This window comes from Hippocampus bargibanti, linkage group LG03 (genome assembly GCF_051943395.1).
Source record: "Hippocampus bargibanti isolate YZ-2025 linkage group LG03, ASM5194339v1, whole genome shotgun sequence".
Taxonomy (NCBI): Eukaryota; Metazoa; Chordata; class Actinopteri; order Syngnathiformes; family Syngnathidae; genus Hippocampus; species Hippocampus bargibanti.
This window is the reverse complement of record NC_142736.1, coordinates 10,738,123-10,754,764: the sequence shown is the minus strand read 5'-3', so window position 1 is coordinate 10,754,764 and position 16,642 is coordinate 10,738,123. Positions and strand designations below refer to the sequence as shown.

Genomic DNA, 16,642 nt, shown 5'->3' with positions numbered 1-16,642 from the left:
AGGCTTTTTCCAGGTCCAGATCTGATTCTCTGAGTAGCCTTTCTCTCAGTTTATTATCTGTAATGCCACACACTATTCTGTCTTTGATCAGTGATTCTGTTAATCCACCAAACGCTCATGTCTTTGATCTGTTTCTCAGTTTATTTGCCTATTGGTCAATAGTTTCTCCAACTGTCTGTACACATGTGAAGAATCTGTGCCTTTCAAATGTCACATTGCGTTTCGGAATGCAGTAAGCTTCAAAGTTTTCCATTATTTTTGAACGCTTCATCTTGTCATCCTCAGCATCAAATGTGAAGTTATTGTAGACCTCTAAAGCATCCTCTCCCACAATGTGCAAAAACATGGATGCTTTCATCTTCGAATGGCTTTCATCAGCTTAAAAATCTTCCCGTTTTCAGCCACGTTAGCTGCAGAGCTGTGGGTGGACGTAAAGCTTCCATTTTTGTCGTTTTCTGCCAGAGGTTGTGCTCAATGTCTTATCTCCGTGGAATCTTCCGTTCAAAGTCCTTTTATCGTCCTCTTGTCTTCCAGACCAATTCTGACACCATGTATTGCTTTGTGTAAGATAGAGTTGACGTTCTTTATTAGGATGGCTACAACTTCTGGATAGAGTTGACGTTCTTTATTAGGATGGCTGTGTTGGTTGGAGGGAGAAGGCAATTGACATGTGTGGCTCTCGTAGGCTCTCATCAGACTGACTTGAAGCAGCGCGCATGCTCCTTTGGTCTTTAGCCAGGCATCACTAGTTGAACATGCAAATACGATTTGCTCATATCATTACAGCCTTGACACGGCAAAATTGGCAATGGCGAGAGGGGAGTTCGCGACGATGGAGCGCTTGGGCATCGTGAGGCGTTCCAACAGCCCGTGGGCCTCACCATTACACATGATGCCCAAAAGTGACGCTTCTTGGCGGCCGTGCGGGGATTTTCGTCGGCTAAACAATATGACCACACATGACCGTTACCCCATTCCCCACATCCAAGACTTTTCCGCACGTTTGGCCGGCATCTTGATTTAGTTGATTTAGTTCGCGGTTATCACCAGGTGCCGGTACGGGCAGAGGATGTGCCGAAAACTGCGGTAATAACCCCATTTGGCCTTTTTGAATTTCTCCGCATGCCTTTTGGCCAGAAGGGGGCAGCACAGACTGATGGACTCAGTCTTGCGAGGCCTCGATTTTGTATTTGTCTATCTCGAATACATCCTTGTGGCCGGCCCTTCACCGGAGGAACACCTGTCGCACTTAACGAAGGTTTTCAAGCGTCTTGATTCGCACGGCCTTATCGTTAACCCTGTAAAGTGCCAATTTCGCCTGTCCGAGATCGATTTTTTGGGGCACCGCATTTCTCCACAGGCTGCCATCCCCTTACCTGCCAAAGTGCAGGCAGTGGTGGTTTTCCCCCGCCCGGCCACAGTTAAGGCTCTGCAGGAGTTTTTGGGCATAGTTAATTTTTACAACCGGTTCCTCCCTCACGCAGCCGACCTCCTACAACCCCTCTACGGCGCCTTGAGAAAAAAGAAGGCTCATGACCCCGTCGAGTGGTCCCCGCAACGAATGCAGTCCTTTGAACGAGCCAAGGAAGCTCTCGCAGGTGCAACTCATCTGGTCCACCCGATCTCAACCGCACAGGTGGCTTTGACTACCGATGCGTCTGATGTTGCCGTAGGGGCTGTGGTCGACCAGCTTGTGGAAAACGAATGGCAGCCCCTTGCATTTTTCAGTCGGAAGCTGCAAGATAACGAACGCAAGTATAGTTTTTCGACAGAGAGTTGTTAGCACTCTATCTTGCAACACGCCATTTTCGTTTCCTCCTCGAGGGGCGCCGGTTCACCGCATATGTGGATCACAAACCACTCACATTCGCCATGTCGAAGGTTACTGAACCGTGGTCGACCCGACAGCAACGACGTTTAGCAGCCATTTCAGAATTTACGGCAGACATTCGGCACGTGGCCGGCAAGTGTAACCCTGCGGCCGATTGCTTGTCACGCGCGATCGTGTGTCCAGTCCAGCTCGGGGTGGATATTTCAGAGATGGCCACCACCCAATCTGAGGATCCGGACATCCACGAACTCAAGGCAGCAGGCAGGGTCCTGAAGCTTGAGGAGGTGGCACTGTGTGAAGGGGGTCCCGCTCTCCTCTGCGATGTGTCTACGAGTCGCACTCGTCCCGTGGTTCCGCATGAGTGGCGTCGGCGAATTTTTGATTGTATTCATTCCCTCTCACACCCTGGCGTCCGGGCTACAGTCAAACTACTTGGGGAACGAACGACGGACTGCATAGTCGTTGTGGCAGGCTGGTCAACCCCCTGCAAAATTTTCACCTTGACCTTCCTTCTGGGGGGGGGGGGGGGGGGGCTGTGTGGCGGGCACCAGGACCAGGAATCTCACCCAGCAGGTGCACCGGAGGGGGCGGGTTTATGTTACATATATTTCACTGCATTTTCTGTTTGAGTTACATCCACTTGTTAGCCGTTGGAATAAACACGTCTCCACATTCAGTTGTGTGTGCTCTTTCCTCAACAGCTACATTGTTTTCCTTTTAATATTTGACCCAGGAAGCTTTCTCAATATGCTGTAATTTGTAGTCTTCTTTTCCTTTCTCTTTGAGGGGTCGCCACAGCAAATCAGTGTCCTCCATGTTTAGAGGTTTGATCCGCATGCGCTGTGATTTGTAGTTAGGATGTTAAACAATCCGCCTGTCGCAGAAGACAACCATTAATTCACAAACATAACGAAATATATTATTTTTTAGACCTAATCTTAGTTATTTTTGTTTTCACAACAGAGTGAGCTGGAAGAAAATCCAGGGCTGATTCAGAAATTGCATGAAAAAAAAAGTTGAAACGTTTACCCACATTTTTTATTTTTACTAAAATGTAATTTGGCCATGAGTTATCAAGTTCCCAAGGTAATGCAAAACAGGGTTCTGAAAATGATGCTGTGATGCTGGAGAAGTCAAGTGTCAAGAGTAGTCACACTGTTCGGAAGTACTGTATAACAAGATTAAACAAGATTGTTTAAGGATAAAGAAAATAAATAATGTACACAAACTGGTAAAGTAGGCTATTCTTCCTGATTTAACACCTTCAGCCTAAGCAAAAGTGAAATTGAACAAACTTTAAAATGTGCATGATACAAAGGTAGGGTATTTTAGTTTATGATGTTCACGAAGTGTCATTTTGATGACTTGGGTCAAATTAGTTTTCATACTTTATTAGCTTTTCTGCAAATCAAATTTTAACAAGGTAATCAGGAATAATCATCATATCCTGTATGAGCAAACAAAATTAGTTAATAAGCAAATAAGGTAGCTTTTAGGCTCGAACTAGACAACCCATTCCCCACAAATAATTCTTGGAGCCGACATCATCAATAATTCTTCATAAATAAGTCCATGACTGGGGAATTGCTTCTTTCAAATTTGTCCAAGCATCATTTATGCTTCTACTAACTGGCCATGTTCAGTCCATCTACATATCAAGTGCAGTTGATTACCTCTCTGTCATTTTTAAATGGTGTCGTCATATACTGTACATATTGTAAAACTGTGTAAAAAAGTAACAGTGCCGTGCAGAAATGATATGATTTTAAATGCAAAGTAGTTAAGCTAAAAAAAAAAATCAAGCAATGGCAGTATTGGGTGTCATAGTAACAGTTTAGGGTGATCCCAAAACAGACTTTTCGACCAATTTGAGCACTACACCTTATTCAGTGTTCAACAGTGTGCTATCAATATTTGTTTCATTCATATCCTTCCTGTCATGTCACATTGTATCTACTGTATTTGAAAGAACAACGCAGCACCTTCCTAAACATAAAATTTTGTTTATTTGAGTTTCCCAAAATAAGGTCATGGAATAAATACAAACATAGTAAACACACAACTAATGTAACTCAGTGTAAAACACAAAAAATAGCCTCTACAAAAACGATCGGAAAAAGACAAAGATCTTGAGGAGGGTCCCAGCTGACCTAGGGCAGTAGGCAAGGTACATCATGACTAGCTAACTCCCAAAAATCTACATTTTAATTGAATCTGAATAAATCGTACACAATTTTAGGGTGAGTGAGGTGGCCCGGAGGTTGAATGGTTCGCGCATGAACCTCTCATTGCAAAGGTATAATCCAGTCTTCCAGTGTGGAGTTTGCATGTTTTCTTTGGGCCTGTGTGGGTTTTGTCCGGTTACTCCAGTTTCCTCCAACATTTCCAAAACATGCATGGCAATGTCATTGGCCCTTGGGTGTGAGTGTGAGCGCAAATGTGTTTTTTTTGTCTGTGTGTGCCCTGCAATTGGCTGGCAAACCGTTCAGGGTGTCCCCCACGTACTGCGTCAAGACATAAGCACTCCCCACGAACCTCATGAGGATAAATTCGATCACAAAATGGATGGCTGGATAGTTAGTAAAGTTGAGTGTAAATGAGGTTAACAATGTTCACATTTCTCATTTTGGACATTTTCGTGTTAGGATGGAAATGTTGCGTTGGCAAACAGCAGTCATTTGGATTTAGCTGTCATATGACAATGGCGCACGTGAGCATGTCGTACTGCGAACAGGCCACAATATAAGAAAGTGTGACTATTATTCAAGTGAATTGATGTTCGTCACCACCATAATGTATCAAGCCATTTGGTAGAGACATCAGTCCATCATCACTTTTTCTTACTGATAGCCTATTTGTACTCTATCTATCGAGCCTATTTGTTGCAGGCGAACTAAAGGATATTCCCGCTGACTTTGGGAGAGGGGTGTGGCACGCCCTGTACTGGTTGCCAGCCAATCTGAGAATAATAAAATCTTCTCAATTCATTTATATCACTGATGGTGGGAGGGTCCAACCTGCCAGCTTCCTCCTGCAGTGTTGTTTGTGTTTCAAACACACAACAGTTGGGAAATGATCAGATTTGTACATCATATCAAGCGGGAGAAAAAAAATAAACATTTGATTTAATAATACAAGTAATACTATAAATAACAATGTTTTATCCTCTTAAAGCATGAACTATTCATAATTCCGTCGAAAACATCACCTGTTGGGTAGAACTGCAATTAAAGAAGAGAAAATATCAAGAAAATCTCATCCAGGCAAACAGGGAATATATTCACCAGTATGACTTGCATGGAAAAGGCGATTGGGGGGGGGGGGGGGGGGACTTATTGTGGCTCAAGGGTATGTGTTACATCTTCCTCCATTAGTGAACTTTCCTCTTTCTTGATCGATAACGTCTCCTCCTCTGTTTGCAGAGGTATCGGAAATTAATGAAGAGCCCTGGGGAAGAAATGAAACACTGGTGAATAGTTGCTCATTGGCACCGCTAATCACAGAAAAGCAATTGAAACGATGTAAACTGACAACATAATGTCCTTATTTTAAGTTTTGAAAAGTGTCCCAGCTTGGTTGAGGATACAAGTGGGTGGGTCATTGCCTTACCGAGAAACATGAGCACCAAGTAGAGCTGCAGAGTGTATGAAAAGCTTAAATAGTGCCCCAGCAGCGCAGGCAGAGGGAGGCTGAACAGACGTGTCTCATCAAAGATGGGGAGGGACTGAATCACCGCCACGGCTGCAAAAATTTGTGGGAAGAAAAGCTGTCACCGACAAACGGCAAGACCTGGATGACCTTTTACCAGCATAGCCACCAGGAGATAACGACCTTCAGCGACGACCCCAAGTGGGTACAGTGGGATCCAAAGGCTGTATCTGAGCCACGTCAACAGCTTCCACTCGGTGTCAAGGCAGGCCAGCATGTAGAACGGGTACCTAAGTATGAGAAGCCCCGCCATCCACAAAGTGGTCATCGGCAAATCAGTGTGTCCATGTGGATAGCTTACCTGAAGATTTCAATGCTGCTCCATAGGTAAAACACGGAGAAGATAACAGGTTTGTTCTGCATTTCTTCCAAGCAGCCGAAGATAACAAATAAAATGACATTCCTCCCCGCGACCTATGACAGGACGTGTTAATGAGTGACCACAGCATTCAATCAACCAGTGAGTTAAATAAAGGACAACCGATGACTCCGGAAAAAGTTGTGTCCATAATTTGTAAAATGGCTTCAAATGACTTCTACTGAGCGTATTTTCATAAGATTCCACCGCATATAGCTATATGTTACGTTTTAAGACTCGCGTTTTTGAGTTGGTGACGAGTCCGTACGTGACGTCACCAAAGGACCGCCCCTGACCGCAAAAAAGACGCATTGTAGCGGTCCTTCCATCACGTCAATGTATTTTGCTGTACTTGTTTGGTCTGGGGACCTCGTGTTGCACCCAAAAGCTGCCAGAAGGCCAGAAGCGCCATATAAGGAATTTATCAGCCTGTGGAAACGGAGGTGGCCGCAGGAGGTCGCCATTTTGTGCCTCTTTTTTTGGGTGAGAGATTTCCCCCCAATGTTGCCCCAAAATGGCACGAAATAAGTTCTGTAATCGATTGCAAACATGTATGCTTTCCTCTTCAGAACTATTTCAATCATATTCATAACTGGATGTGTAACAAGAAAGCATATTCTCCGAATCTGAAGCCATTGTTTTGATTCTCCAGCAATGCAAGACGTCTTGGCGTGACGTCACGAACTGGGGGCGGGACTTTCTGAAAATGCCCAATTCACAGCTCAATTTTTTTTGCAGATTTTGGACACTTTAAGTCATTTTTATTGGTGTTTTACATTTGAATAAAAATATCATACTGCGTGTTTTGGGTATTTTAGATGCTATAAAAGTTTTTCTGATGTCAGTTAAAAAACAAAAAAAAGGACGTCGGTTGTCCTTTAAGATTACCGTATTTTCCGGTGTATGAGGCCCACCAGAGTATAAGGCGCAGCCCCAATAAATGGCACATTTTCTATGTTTTTCCATATATAAGGCGCACCGGAGTATAAGGCGCACCTTCAATGAATGAAAAAAATATCCACAAATATCTAAATATATAAAAGTTTTCTGAAAATATAAGGTGAACCACATTATAATACGCTATAGGAGAGACACGTCTGTGTAAGCTCTCAGTCGTACAGGAGTGGTCCATCGATGAGAAGGTTTCTTCAGCCGTCATCTGTACAAAAGTGAAGGTTTCGGACGTTTCGCCTCCTATCCATGAGGCTTCGTCAGCGAACTAAAGTCTGACTGGTCGTATCGGCCCCATTTATATATCCCTAATGTCCAGACCTGGTGGCGCCGGACACAGCTATGATAGGTCCCTACTCTCAGGTTGGGGGAGGCGCGGGACCCCCCCCTGTGGCCCCACTGATTGTTCCTACATTCCTGACTAACGATTGGCCTATTACACCCACTCCCCCCGGTATCACCTCATCAGCATAACGACCCTCATCAGCATTGCGAAAGTTGCCTAACCTGTTTTGCCTGAGCAGGCTATTGTATGAACGATCCAAATTGAACCTCACACCACCAGACCGGTTTAATGAAGGATTTTGTTGTTTTATAAGAATCGCCTCTTTTACCCCCCTTTCAAACCATCTATGTTCTTTCGCTAAGATTTTAACCTCATTGTCGTCAAATGAGTGGTTAGTAGCTTTTAGGTGCAAATGTACTGCCGATTGAGGCCCACTAGTATTATCCCAGGGATAATTTTTTTCTTTTTTTTTTTTTTTTTTTGAGGTGGGGGGGGGGGTGTGACTGAGCGTTTTTTTTTTTGCCCACTAGTATTATCCCAGGGATAATACTAGTGGGCCTCAATCGGCAGTACATTTGCACCTAAAAGCTACTAACCACTCATTTGACGACAATGAGGTTAAAATCTTAGCGAAAGAACATAGATGGTTTGAAAGGGGGGTAAAAGAGGCGATTCTTATAAAACAACAAAATCCTTCATTAAACCGGTCTGGTGGTGTGAGGTTCAATTTGGATCGTTCATACAATAGCCTGCTCAGGCAAAACAGGTTAGGCAACTTTCGCAATGCTGATGAGGGTCGTTATGCTGATGAGGTGATACCGGGGGGAGTGGGTGTAATAGGCCAATCGTTAGTCAGGAATGTAGGAACAATCAGTGGGGCCACAGGGGGGGGTCCCGCGCCTCCCCCAACCTGAGAGTAGGGACCTATCATAGCTGTGTCCGGCGCCACCAGGTCTGGACATTAGGGATATATAAATGGGGCCGATACGACCAGTCAGACTTTAGTTCGCTGACGAAGCCTCTTGGATAGGAGGCGAAACGTCCGAAACCTTCACTTTTGTATAGGAGAGACACTATTTCTTTTACATTGGGAAATGGAGTTGTGGCTGCTGACAGTAATTGTGAGGCTTGTGGCTCAATATGACTTCACATATAAGGCGCATGTATCTGCGTATGAGGCGCAGGGTCATCTTTTGAAGAAAATCAAGGCTTTTGGGTGTGCCTTATACACCGGAAAATATGGTAAATGGAAGTTTCACTTTACCTGTATCATGGCTGGAAAAACACCTGTCTTGACCAAACCTAACAGGGGATTAATCACCTCCAGCACGGCCATCATTTGGCAGAAGTACATCACATCAGCTGTGGTGTGGAAGGTATCATGAAATGAATCTGTGAAACGGTGAGAAAAGTGGACAAAGGAGGGAGGAACAAGCCGCCATGATGAAACAGCGCATAGATAGCACATAAACATAATTAATCCCTGGCATTTGCAAAACAAATTGTCCGCTACCCTCTCCTCATGATTTGCTAATCTTCAAATGGGACCATCTGTAACAACAAGGTCCTTAAGCGTTTCCCTGACCTTTTTTGTTTCTTTCATGCTAATCAACGTACTCAACACACTCGTGCTAATCATGTCCGCAACTAAAATCCAGCCAAAATTGTTGCCTCAGATTCAATCAAGTTGAAAAGGTGATAACAGGAACATGTGCGTCGTTAAGTCTTTGATTTTGCGCCCTTAAAAGGTGGCCGGAGCACCCTATGGACAAGTTGTGTCCATAATTTGTAAAATGGCTTCAAATGACTTCTACTGAGTGTATTTTACAGATTCCACCGCATATAGCTATATTTTACGTTTTAAGACTCGCGCTGAATATTCAGGAAGTCTTGTTTTTGAGTTGGTGACGAGTCCTGACGTCACGGAAGGAACGCCCCTGACCGAGAAAGGACATACTGTCGCAGTACTTTCATCACCTCAATGCATTTTGCGGTACTTTGTTTGGTCTGAAAACTTCGTGTTGATGGCGAAATTAGAAGGTAAATACATAAATAACGCGATGGTAAATCGTTGTGTGTTACACCGAACAACTATTTGATATTCACTGACAAAAATGCCAAGGAGAAAAATCAGCCCCTTTCCACAGAGCTTTGTCGTCATCCAGATGCCTCAAAATGACACGAAATAAATTCTTTAATCGATTACAAACATGTATGCTTTCCTCTTCAGAACTATTTGAATCATATTAATAACTGGATGAGGAACAAGAAAGCGTTTTCTCCGAATCTGAAGCCATTGTTTTGATTCTCGAGCAAGGCAAGACGTCTTGGCGTGACACCACGAACAAGGGGGCGGGACCTTCAGAAACTGGCCACTTCCGGTTTCAAATTGAAGTGGTGTTTTGCATTTGACTAAAACTATCATCCTGCGTGTTTTGGGTATTTTAGATGCTATAAAACGTTTTTCTGATGTCAGCTAGGAAACAAAAAAGTCGGTTGTCCTTTAAGTGACCCGCTAACTACTCAACTACCCAGCGACCCATGTATTATTTATTTTGAATGTTATTGTTTTTAGCATGCGAATCGAACCTCTGAAGATGGAGAGCACTGATTCGCTGTGGCGATCCCTGGGGGGAAAAGCCGAAGGGAAAATAAGTTACTGTTTTTAGAACAGCCCGCTGCAAATCTTACATGTGCCCTACTTTTTTTTCGCGGTTGCATCGTGCCTGCTAAAATAAAGCTTTCAAATTGTTTTTTTTTTTCAACACCAAAAGCATAGATGTTCAGTGTCTGTTGATGCACCAAACTGTCTGTTCTCGGTCTGCCACACTCGGCTTGTATTTCACTCACCCAAGGACGTTGGCTCGCTCTAATGTGCTCTCAACTCGCTTCTCCGCAGCTTTTTTTCTGCAGTTATGTCTGCCTTAAAGGACAACCGACGTCTCCGGACAAGTTGTGTCCATAATTTGTAAAATGGCTTCAAATGACTTCTACTGGGCGCATTTTAATAAGATTCCACCGCATATCGCTATATTTTACGTTTTAAGACTCACGCTGAACATTCAGGAAGTCTTGTTTTTGAGTTGGTGACGAGTCCGTACGTGATGTCAGAAAAGGACCGCCTCCTCACCGTAAAAAAGAGCATTGTAGTGTCTTTCCATCACGTCAATGTATTTTGCTGTACTGTTTTTTTTTAAACCATGTCTCACACCCAAAAGCCGCCAGCAGAGGGAGGCAAACTCCATGGAAAGAATGTATCAGAGCTGTGGAAACGAGCTGATTCATTCCTCACCGGAGCTGGTCGCCATTTTTCTGCCTCTTCTTGGGTGAGACATTACCCCTCGCCCGTTTGCCTCAAAATGGCCCAAATAAATTCTTTAATCGATTGCAAACATGTATGCTTTGCTCATCAGGACTATTTGAATCATATTCATAACTGGATGTGTAACAAGAAAGCATATTCTCCCAATCTGAAGCCATTGTTTTGATTCACAAGCAATGCAAGACATCTTGGCGTGACGTCACGAAAGGGGGACGGGACTTTTTGAAAATGCCAAATTCGCAGCTCAATTTTTTGCAGATTTTGGACACTTTAAGTCATTTTTATTGGTGTTTTGCATTTGACTAAAAATATCATACTGCATGTTTTGGGTATTTTAGATGCTATAAAACGTTTTTCTGGTGTCAGTTAAAAAACAAAAAAGTGACGTCGGTTGTCCTTTAATGTTATTTGTGTTTATGTCACATAAATCCGATGTGAAGTTCTTTTCTCGTCTCATTTCGTCACCAAAAAAGTTTCGGAGAGGTATTCTCATGTGGGCAACACGGCAAACAAACAAAAAAAGCTGGTTTTGTTTTCTGTTGTAGTTAAGTAGGGTTGAAAATAAACATTTGTTAGAATAATGGTGTTAGTAGTAACTTTAACTGATGTATGATCAAGCAATTTAACGAATTGTCTTTTCATTACAGGTAGCTTGGAAATGCAGATCAGTGCATGAAATATAAACCACGTTAATAGAAAAGAATAATCTTGTAAATTAGGCCCAGCGGAACAAAGTACTAGTAAGTATACTAGTACTTGGTCCCGCATGTGTTGAGTATGTCTTGGGTGTCACAGATATCTCTAATTACTTTTACAAGGCAATAACTGACTGACTTACTAAAATAGTTTTGGGAATAAGTAACATGTACCATGCTCAACACTGGAGCAGCGAACATCTCTCTACACATTTGCATAAGTAAAAATATTCAGAAAGAAAAACGCAGTAACAACAATTCAATACAAGTGGGAAAGAAAAAGATTGTGGCAGTGATTTGATGAAGTGCAACACGGAGACACACGGCAAATGCCTGCAACCTTACAAACCTTGACCAAGAATGAAGAGTCGAACGTTCAAGGTGACAAAGACCCAGGCGAATCCAAGGAACTGCACCAGATTGTACATAAATAAGTAGCCTTTCTTCAAGCCGAGGTAGGCTTTAGCAGGAAAATGAAAAGCGATGATGTCATATAGTGTATTTGGAGAGCTTTTGATTTGTATACAGGTGAGAATTTCAACAGGACTCACGATCTTTACGAACTCTTGACTCCACACATATCTTGTTAATCTCTTCTTCTTCCTAAAAGAAATATGACTGTTAATCGGTACACACCAATATTTTATTCATCCCAAAATTCACCTCTCTCAGGCAATTCGATTTCTTTTCATTTTTGGTCTGGTTAGTTTTTAGAGTCCATCCATACTTTACCAAAACCACTCATCCTCAAGATGCGTCCCCTTCCACACCCAGGGATAATTTGGTGTGTGTACTTTGCTAATTACCTCATATGTTGAAAAAATTCATGTTATGTAGTGAGTCATTTTTAGCCATATGTATATGTATCTATACACAAAATAGTCAAATAATAGTTGAAACATATTTTCTATCCCATTGGGATATTTTAGAACTGTTTTGCAGAAAGGAAAAGGAAATGATATCCAGTGCTTTAGTCAACACAAAAATGGAAATGGGTAAAATTGACTCCTGAACATAATATGAGGGTTAATGTACATGTTTTAGGGACGTGAGAAACCAGAGTAACAGCAGGAAAACTCCACCGGCACAGGGAGAGCATGCAAACTCCACCCGGAAGGCCAGAGCTTGGATTGGAACCCTTGAACTTTGGACTCTGAGGCAGACGTGCTAACCAGTCATCCACCTTGCCCCCCCTCCCCCTAAGGCACTACTTAAGAACATTCACACAAAACAAATCACACAAACAAATCAATACTCGAATAATAAATGCAGTTAGAACATGAGAACATTTTTCTGTCAAGACCTTGGTTGATATTTCTTTGTGAAAAGAGAAATGATACTTCTGTAACTGTCATGATCTGGTTGGCGACCAACGGGTGGCGCTGTCGGCCCCGCCTGCACCTGCACAGGTGCTGGTCGTCCCGATCAGTGGCGGACTGCCACGTTCGGATTGGCGACCAACGGGTGGCGACGTCAGCCCTGCCTGCAGCCTCGCAGGTGCTGGTCGTTTTAATCAGTGACACTTAAAAGGACTCCCGGCACAACCATCCGGTGTCGGTTCAATGTTTGTTGCATGCTTTGTCTGCAATCGCATTCATTGTATGCTGTGCATTGTGTTTGTTTAACCTTGGCGGACTTTTACACTTGGTTTTCTTTTGATACTTTTTTCTGTTCAGATCATTTTGATGTTTTACATTTTGTTCCTGCTGACCTTTATTTTAATACAATTTGTCAAACACAACCTCCTCCTCCTGCCTGCTTTTTGGGATCCGCACACGACATCACCACCTTGCAAAACGTGACAGTAACTGAAAAGTACAGCAACTTAGTTACAGAAAGAGAGGGGATTTCAGATGTAGGAATATTGGGTGCTGAAAAGTAGCCCATCTCTTGAGTTTTGTACCTTGGCCTGAAGCTCCATCTCAGCATCAGACTCATCCAGCCAGCGGTTGAAGTCAGGAGCCAGAAAGAGAGGCCGTTTCTCCTGCAGCGTCAGACGGTCCCACCAGCGCTCTTCCTGCTTCTTGATTTTGATGTCTACCTGACGCTGTGTTGACTTGTGTTCAATCTGAAGGACCACAGTGATAAAGCAACATAAGGTGAAAGGTATTAGCCCCCCTGGCCCTCCCTGATTTCAGTTTTTTTGCATATTTATCACGGACAAAGCTTTCAGTTCGTCAAACCAATTTGAATTTTAACATTGTGGATTTAAATAAAACAAGTTCATTTTTTAAATGTCTTTAGCTATGAGTGCTAATGGAAACACAATACGTGAAAATAATGATAACATAAATATGGTTAAGACATATTACAAGGCATCAAAGGTGTGGTAGTGGTAGAATAAAATGAAAGTGGCTCCAATTTTGCATAATGGTCATTCTGTACTTGACAAAAGAAGAGAACGTTCAGGAATATAGTGTTCTATGTTCAAGGATGAATGGTAAACAAAAGAAGAGTACGTTCAGAATAAAGTGTACAATGTTGAATAATGAAATGGTAATAGGGATGATATTTATTTGTTCGCATGTTTTAATTATTACCTTTATGAGTCTATATTTTGTCATATGTAGTATTTTTTTCCCTTTATATGGATACAAAAAACATCAATATTGATCAACATCAGATGATAAGAAATATTTTTATAAATGTTTCGGCTATAATCGCTCAGGTTTATTTTCAAACTTCAAAGTGACATGCTTAACAGTTACAGTTGAATTTCCTCAAACATTGTTGGCGAGCATCTTCAAGAGCTCTGCTTATTGTTGTTGTTGTTGTTTTTGTCATTTGGTGTATCCTGTCCTTCGTGTGGAGCCGGTGTAGACTGTTCTCAGCGTTTTGGTCACAACATTCATCAAAGGAGAAAAATCTGTGCTTGATTGTTGTGCATTCTCGGGGAGCCTGTAATGGGCAGTATTTTTCATAGCACTGTTTTATTCAGCATATATGTTGCCGCTGTTGGGCAGTCGGCTAGATGGATCGCTGGAGACTTTGATTCTCTCCTTTTTCATCTGTAACTGCTTCAAACAACAAGACGTATGCAGGAACAGTTGACACCATTGCGTGACTGTCCCATTTTTTATGTTATGTGTTCTGTTGCATAATTTTTGTGAGTTTGTGTTAAATCTTCTGAAAGCACTTTGTTCCAAGTGCAGCTGTTGTGAAAGCACTATATTTTAAAAAATGCATATCGGATTAAACCTGGATTGTTTTGCATCAATGTTGTATATTTTGAACAAAGACTAACCCTCGGGGAGTTGTGAGTTCTATTTTGTACTTTTGTTAATTGATTTCAAACAAATCCTAAATCAGAGTGAGGTGTGTGTGTCAGTGCCATCCCTACAACTTGAGAATTGGACTCAATTATAGAATTCTTTTTGGAAGCCAATGCTGGTGACAACATTGTGAGCATTGCACTAGATTAGTAAATGGACAGGCAGAAAGACACAGTAAGTGAAGTTCAATGAGCTGGAAGTGAAGAATGACATTAATAAGGCACTAATACCTCAGGTTTGATGGTTTCCAAAAACTCCAAACTAAACTTGTACTCATTATCCCCTTTAGCTCCATGGCCTTGTGCTGCAAAAGATAAGAACATTACGATTCCAACAATACCTGGAAAATGTTACGCTGCAGTTAGTCTCGACTAAACCTAATGATCAAGAAACACTGTAGAGCAACATACTTTGACTGGACACATTGCATTTTGGATATTTAGAAGGCATCAGCAAAAACACCACAATGCAATACAAACCTCTGAACTGAATTGTGTTGTTTTGCAGGTTGATTTCAAGATTCTGAAAGACACAGAGTAAAATTAATTAAAATTCAAACTTGAGACCGTATCATTTCAAAATCATTTAAGACTTGCAACATTCTCACTGTGATGGACGTTACTGTGTATCTCGCTCTCATTTAATTCAATTGTAACAAATAACTAATGAAACAAATGTCTCGCTGCCAACCTGTTTCAACTCTTCACTGGAGAGCCTAAAAAAACCAGCTCTTCCAGTAAGTCATACATCTTTTATTGGCCATTAGCTAAACAGATGCTGTGTGAGGAGTGTTGAGTGTCACTTGTGCTTGTGAGAAATGGGTTGTTTACAGCAAACCCACCTATCATATGTAAACAAAAATGACAGTCCAGTATGAACCAAATACACCCTGTATATCAAATAATGGTTTAATACTAAAACAAGAAGACGAGAACATCTCTGTAGATGAAAACTGGTCAATGCCATACAGGATATCGCTCATCGAATATGCCCCTGTAAAGCATGATTATAAAGGACGACTTCACAGCCAGGTTTCAAGCAATGTAGAAGGATTGCCAAAATTGTTGACTGTTTTCTGTTTTTTTTACTGTTACTGTTTTTTTTTCATAATTGTTGATTGTTTAAAAATGGCTCAGGGGCGATGGGACATTATAAGATCCGAGGAATGTTGTATAAACCCATCCATCCATTATCTGAACCGTTTCGGTTCAAGGGTGATTATTTTAAAATGTATACACGTTTGTAGAGATTATAGAAAGTGCGTTGAATATTGCTTTTTTATATCACTATCTTTAATTGTTGTGTGCAATCATTAACACGATCACATACTTCAAAAATATGAATGGCTTTCGTTATTTATAATGACAAAATTAAAGGTAATTTGAGCAAATTTGTGATGAGAAAGGTCTGTGTAAATATAATGTATTTGGATAAATAATGCTTCTAAAACTATAAGCTCTTTGCAGTGTGAAAAAACATTGGTAAGCCCTCTTTTGACGAAATCACCGCAATACCAAATATAATGCCATCAATTCGCAGGAAAAGCAAGTAAGAGAGAAAATAAATCTGTAAAGAATGTATGAGTTCTAAATGTATGTACATACTGTACTGTACTGTACTGTACTGTACTGTACTGTATTGCGGCCAAGTTAAAGCTGGAAGGTGCGAGGAATATAGAATACTTCACCTTGGTATCGCTCAGCTCCACTCGGAGATAAATCTCCCCGTGTCGCTGAGCCCAGTAAACGCGAGGCGTGAGGATCTGCATTGCAACCGAGTTCTCTTTTCTACATGACACGACGAAACATCATATCAGAAATTACACACCGAAGACTGCTCAGCAAATGACACACAAGGAACACATCACAGACTGGTGAAATACACTTCCGGGATGTGGTGACTCCTCATCTTCCAAAATTAAAGGCGTTTTAGAGGGTTTATGTTAAAATAAAACGGCGATTGAAAAGATCTGAATATTTTACGAATGTAAACACTTTGAAAATACTATAATAAATATTTTTCTGGGAGTGTGTTAAAGTGTAGTTCTGTTCAGAGTTAGTAGAACTAATCGTTCGACTCTTCGTGTTTCTGTACATGACAGAACAATACTGACCAGTGTAACATAAGGTATTGATTATAAACATGTAGTATTATCACGTGGACATAATTACTGATTTAATTTCTATTCCAAAAACTGCATTTGAGTATTTCCAGACGTT

At 41.7% G+C, this 16,642-nt stretch overlaps 1 protein-coding gene across 1 annotated transcript; it reads right to left on the bottom strand.

The window, feature by feature from the left end:
• Positions 1 to 3,814: 3,814 nt before the first annotated feature.
• LOC148900299 (very-long-chain (3R)-3-hydroxyacyl-CoA dehydratase-like) lies at positions 3,815 to 16,311 on the bottom strand. Its single transcript, XM_088991920.1, has 11 exons — positions 16,111 to 16,311; positions 14,903 to 14,945; positions 14,654 to 14,727; positions 13,055 to 13,219; positions 11,703 to 11,754; positions 11,501 to 11,611; positions 8,399 to 8,526; positions 5,841 to 5,953; positions 5,663 to 5,769; positions 5,441 to 5,572; positions 3,815 to 5,278 (listed from the first exon to the last, which is right to left on the bottom strand). Exons 1-11 carry the CDS (start codon positions 16,189 to 16,191, stop codon positions 5,202 to 5,204), a joined length of 1,083 nt encoding a protein of 360 aa, XP_088848046.1. The 5' UTR covers positions 16,192 to 16,311; the 3' UTR covers positions 3,815 to 5,201.
• Between the last annotated feature and the right edge of the window lie 331 nt (positions 16,312 to 16,642).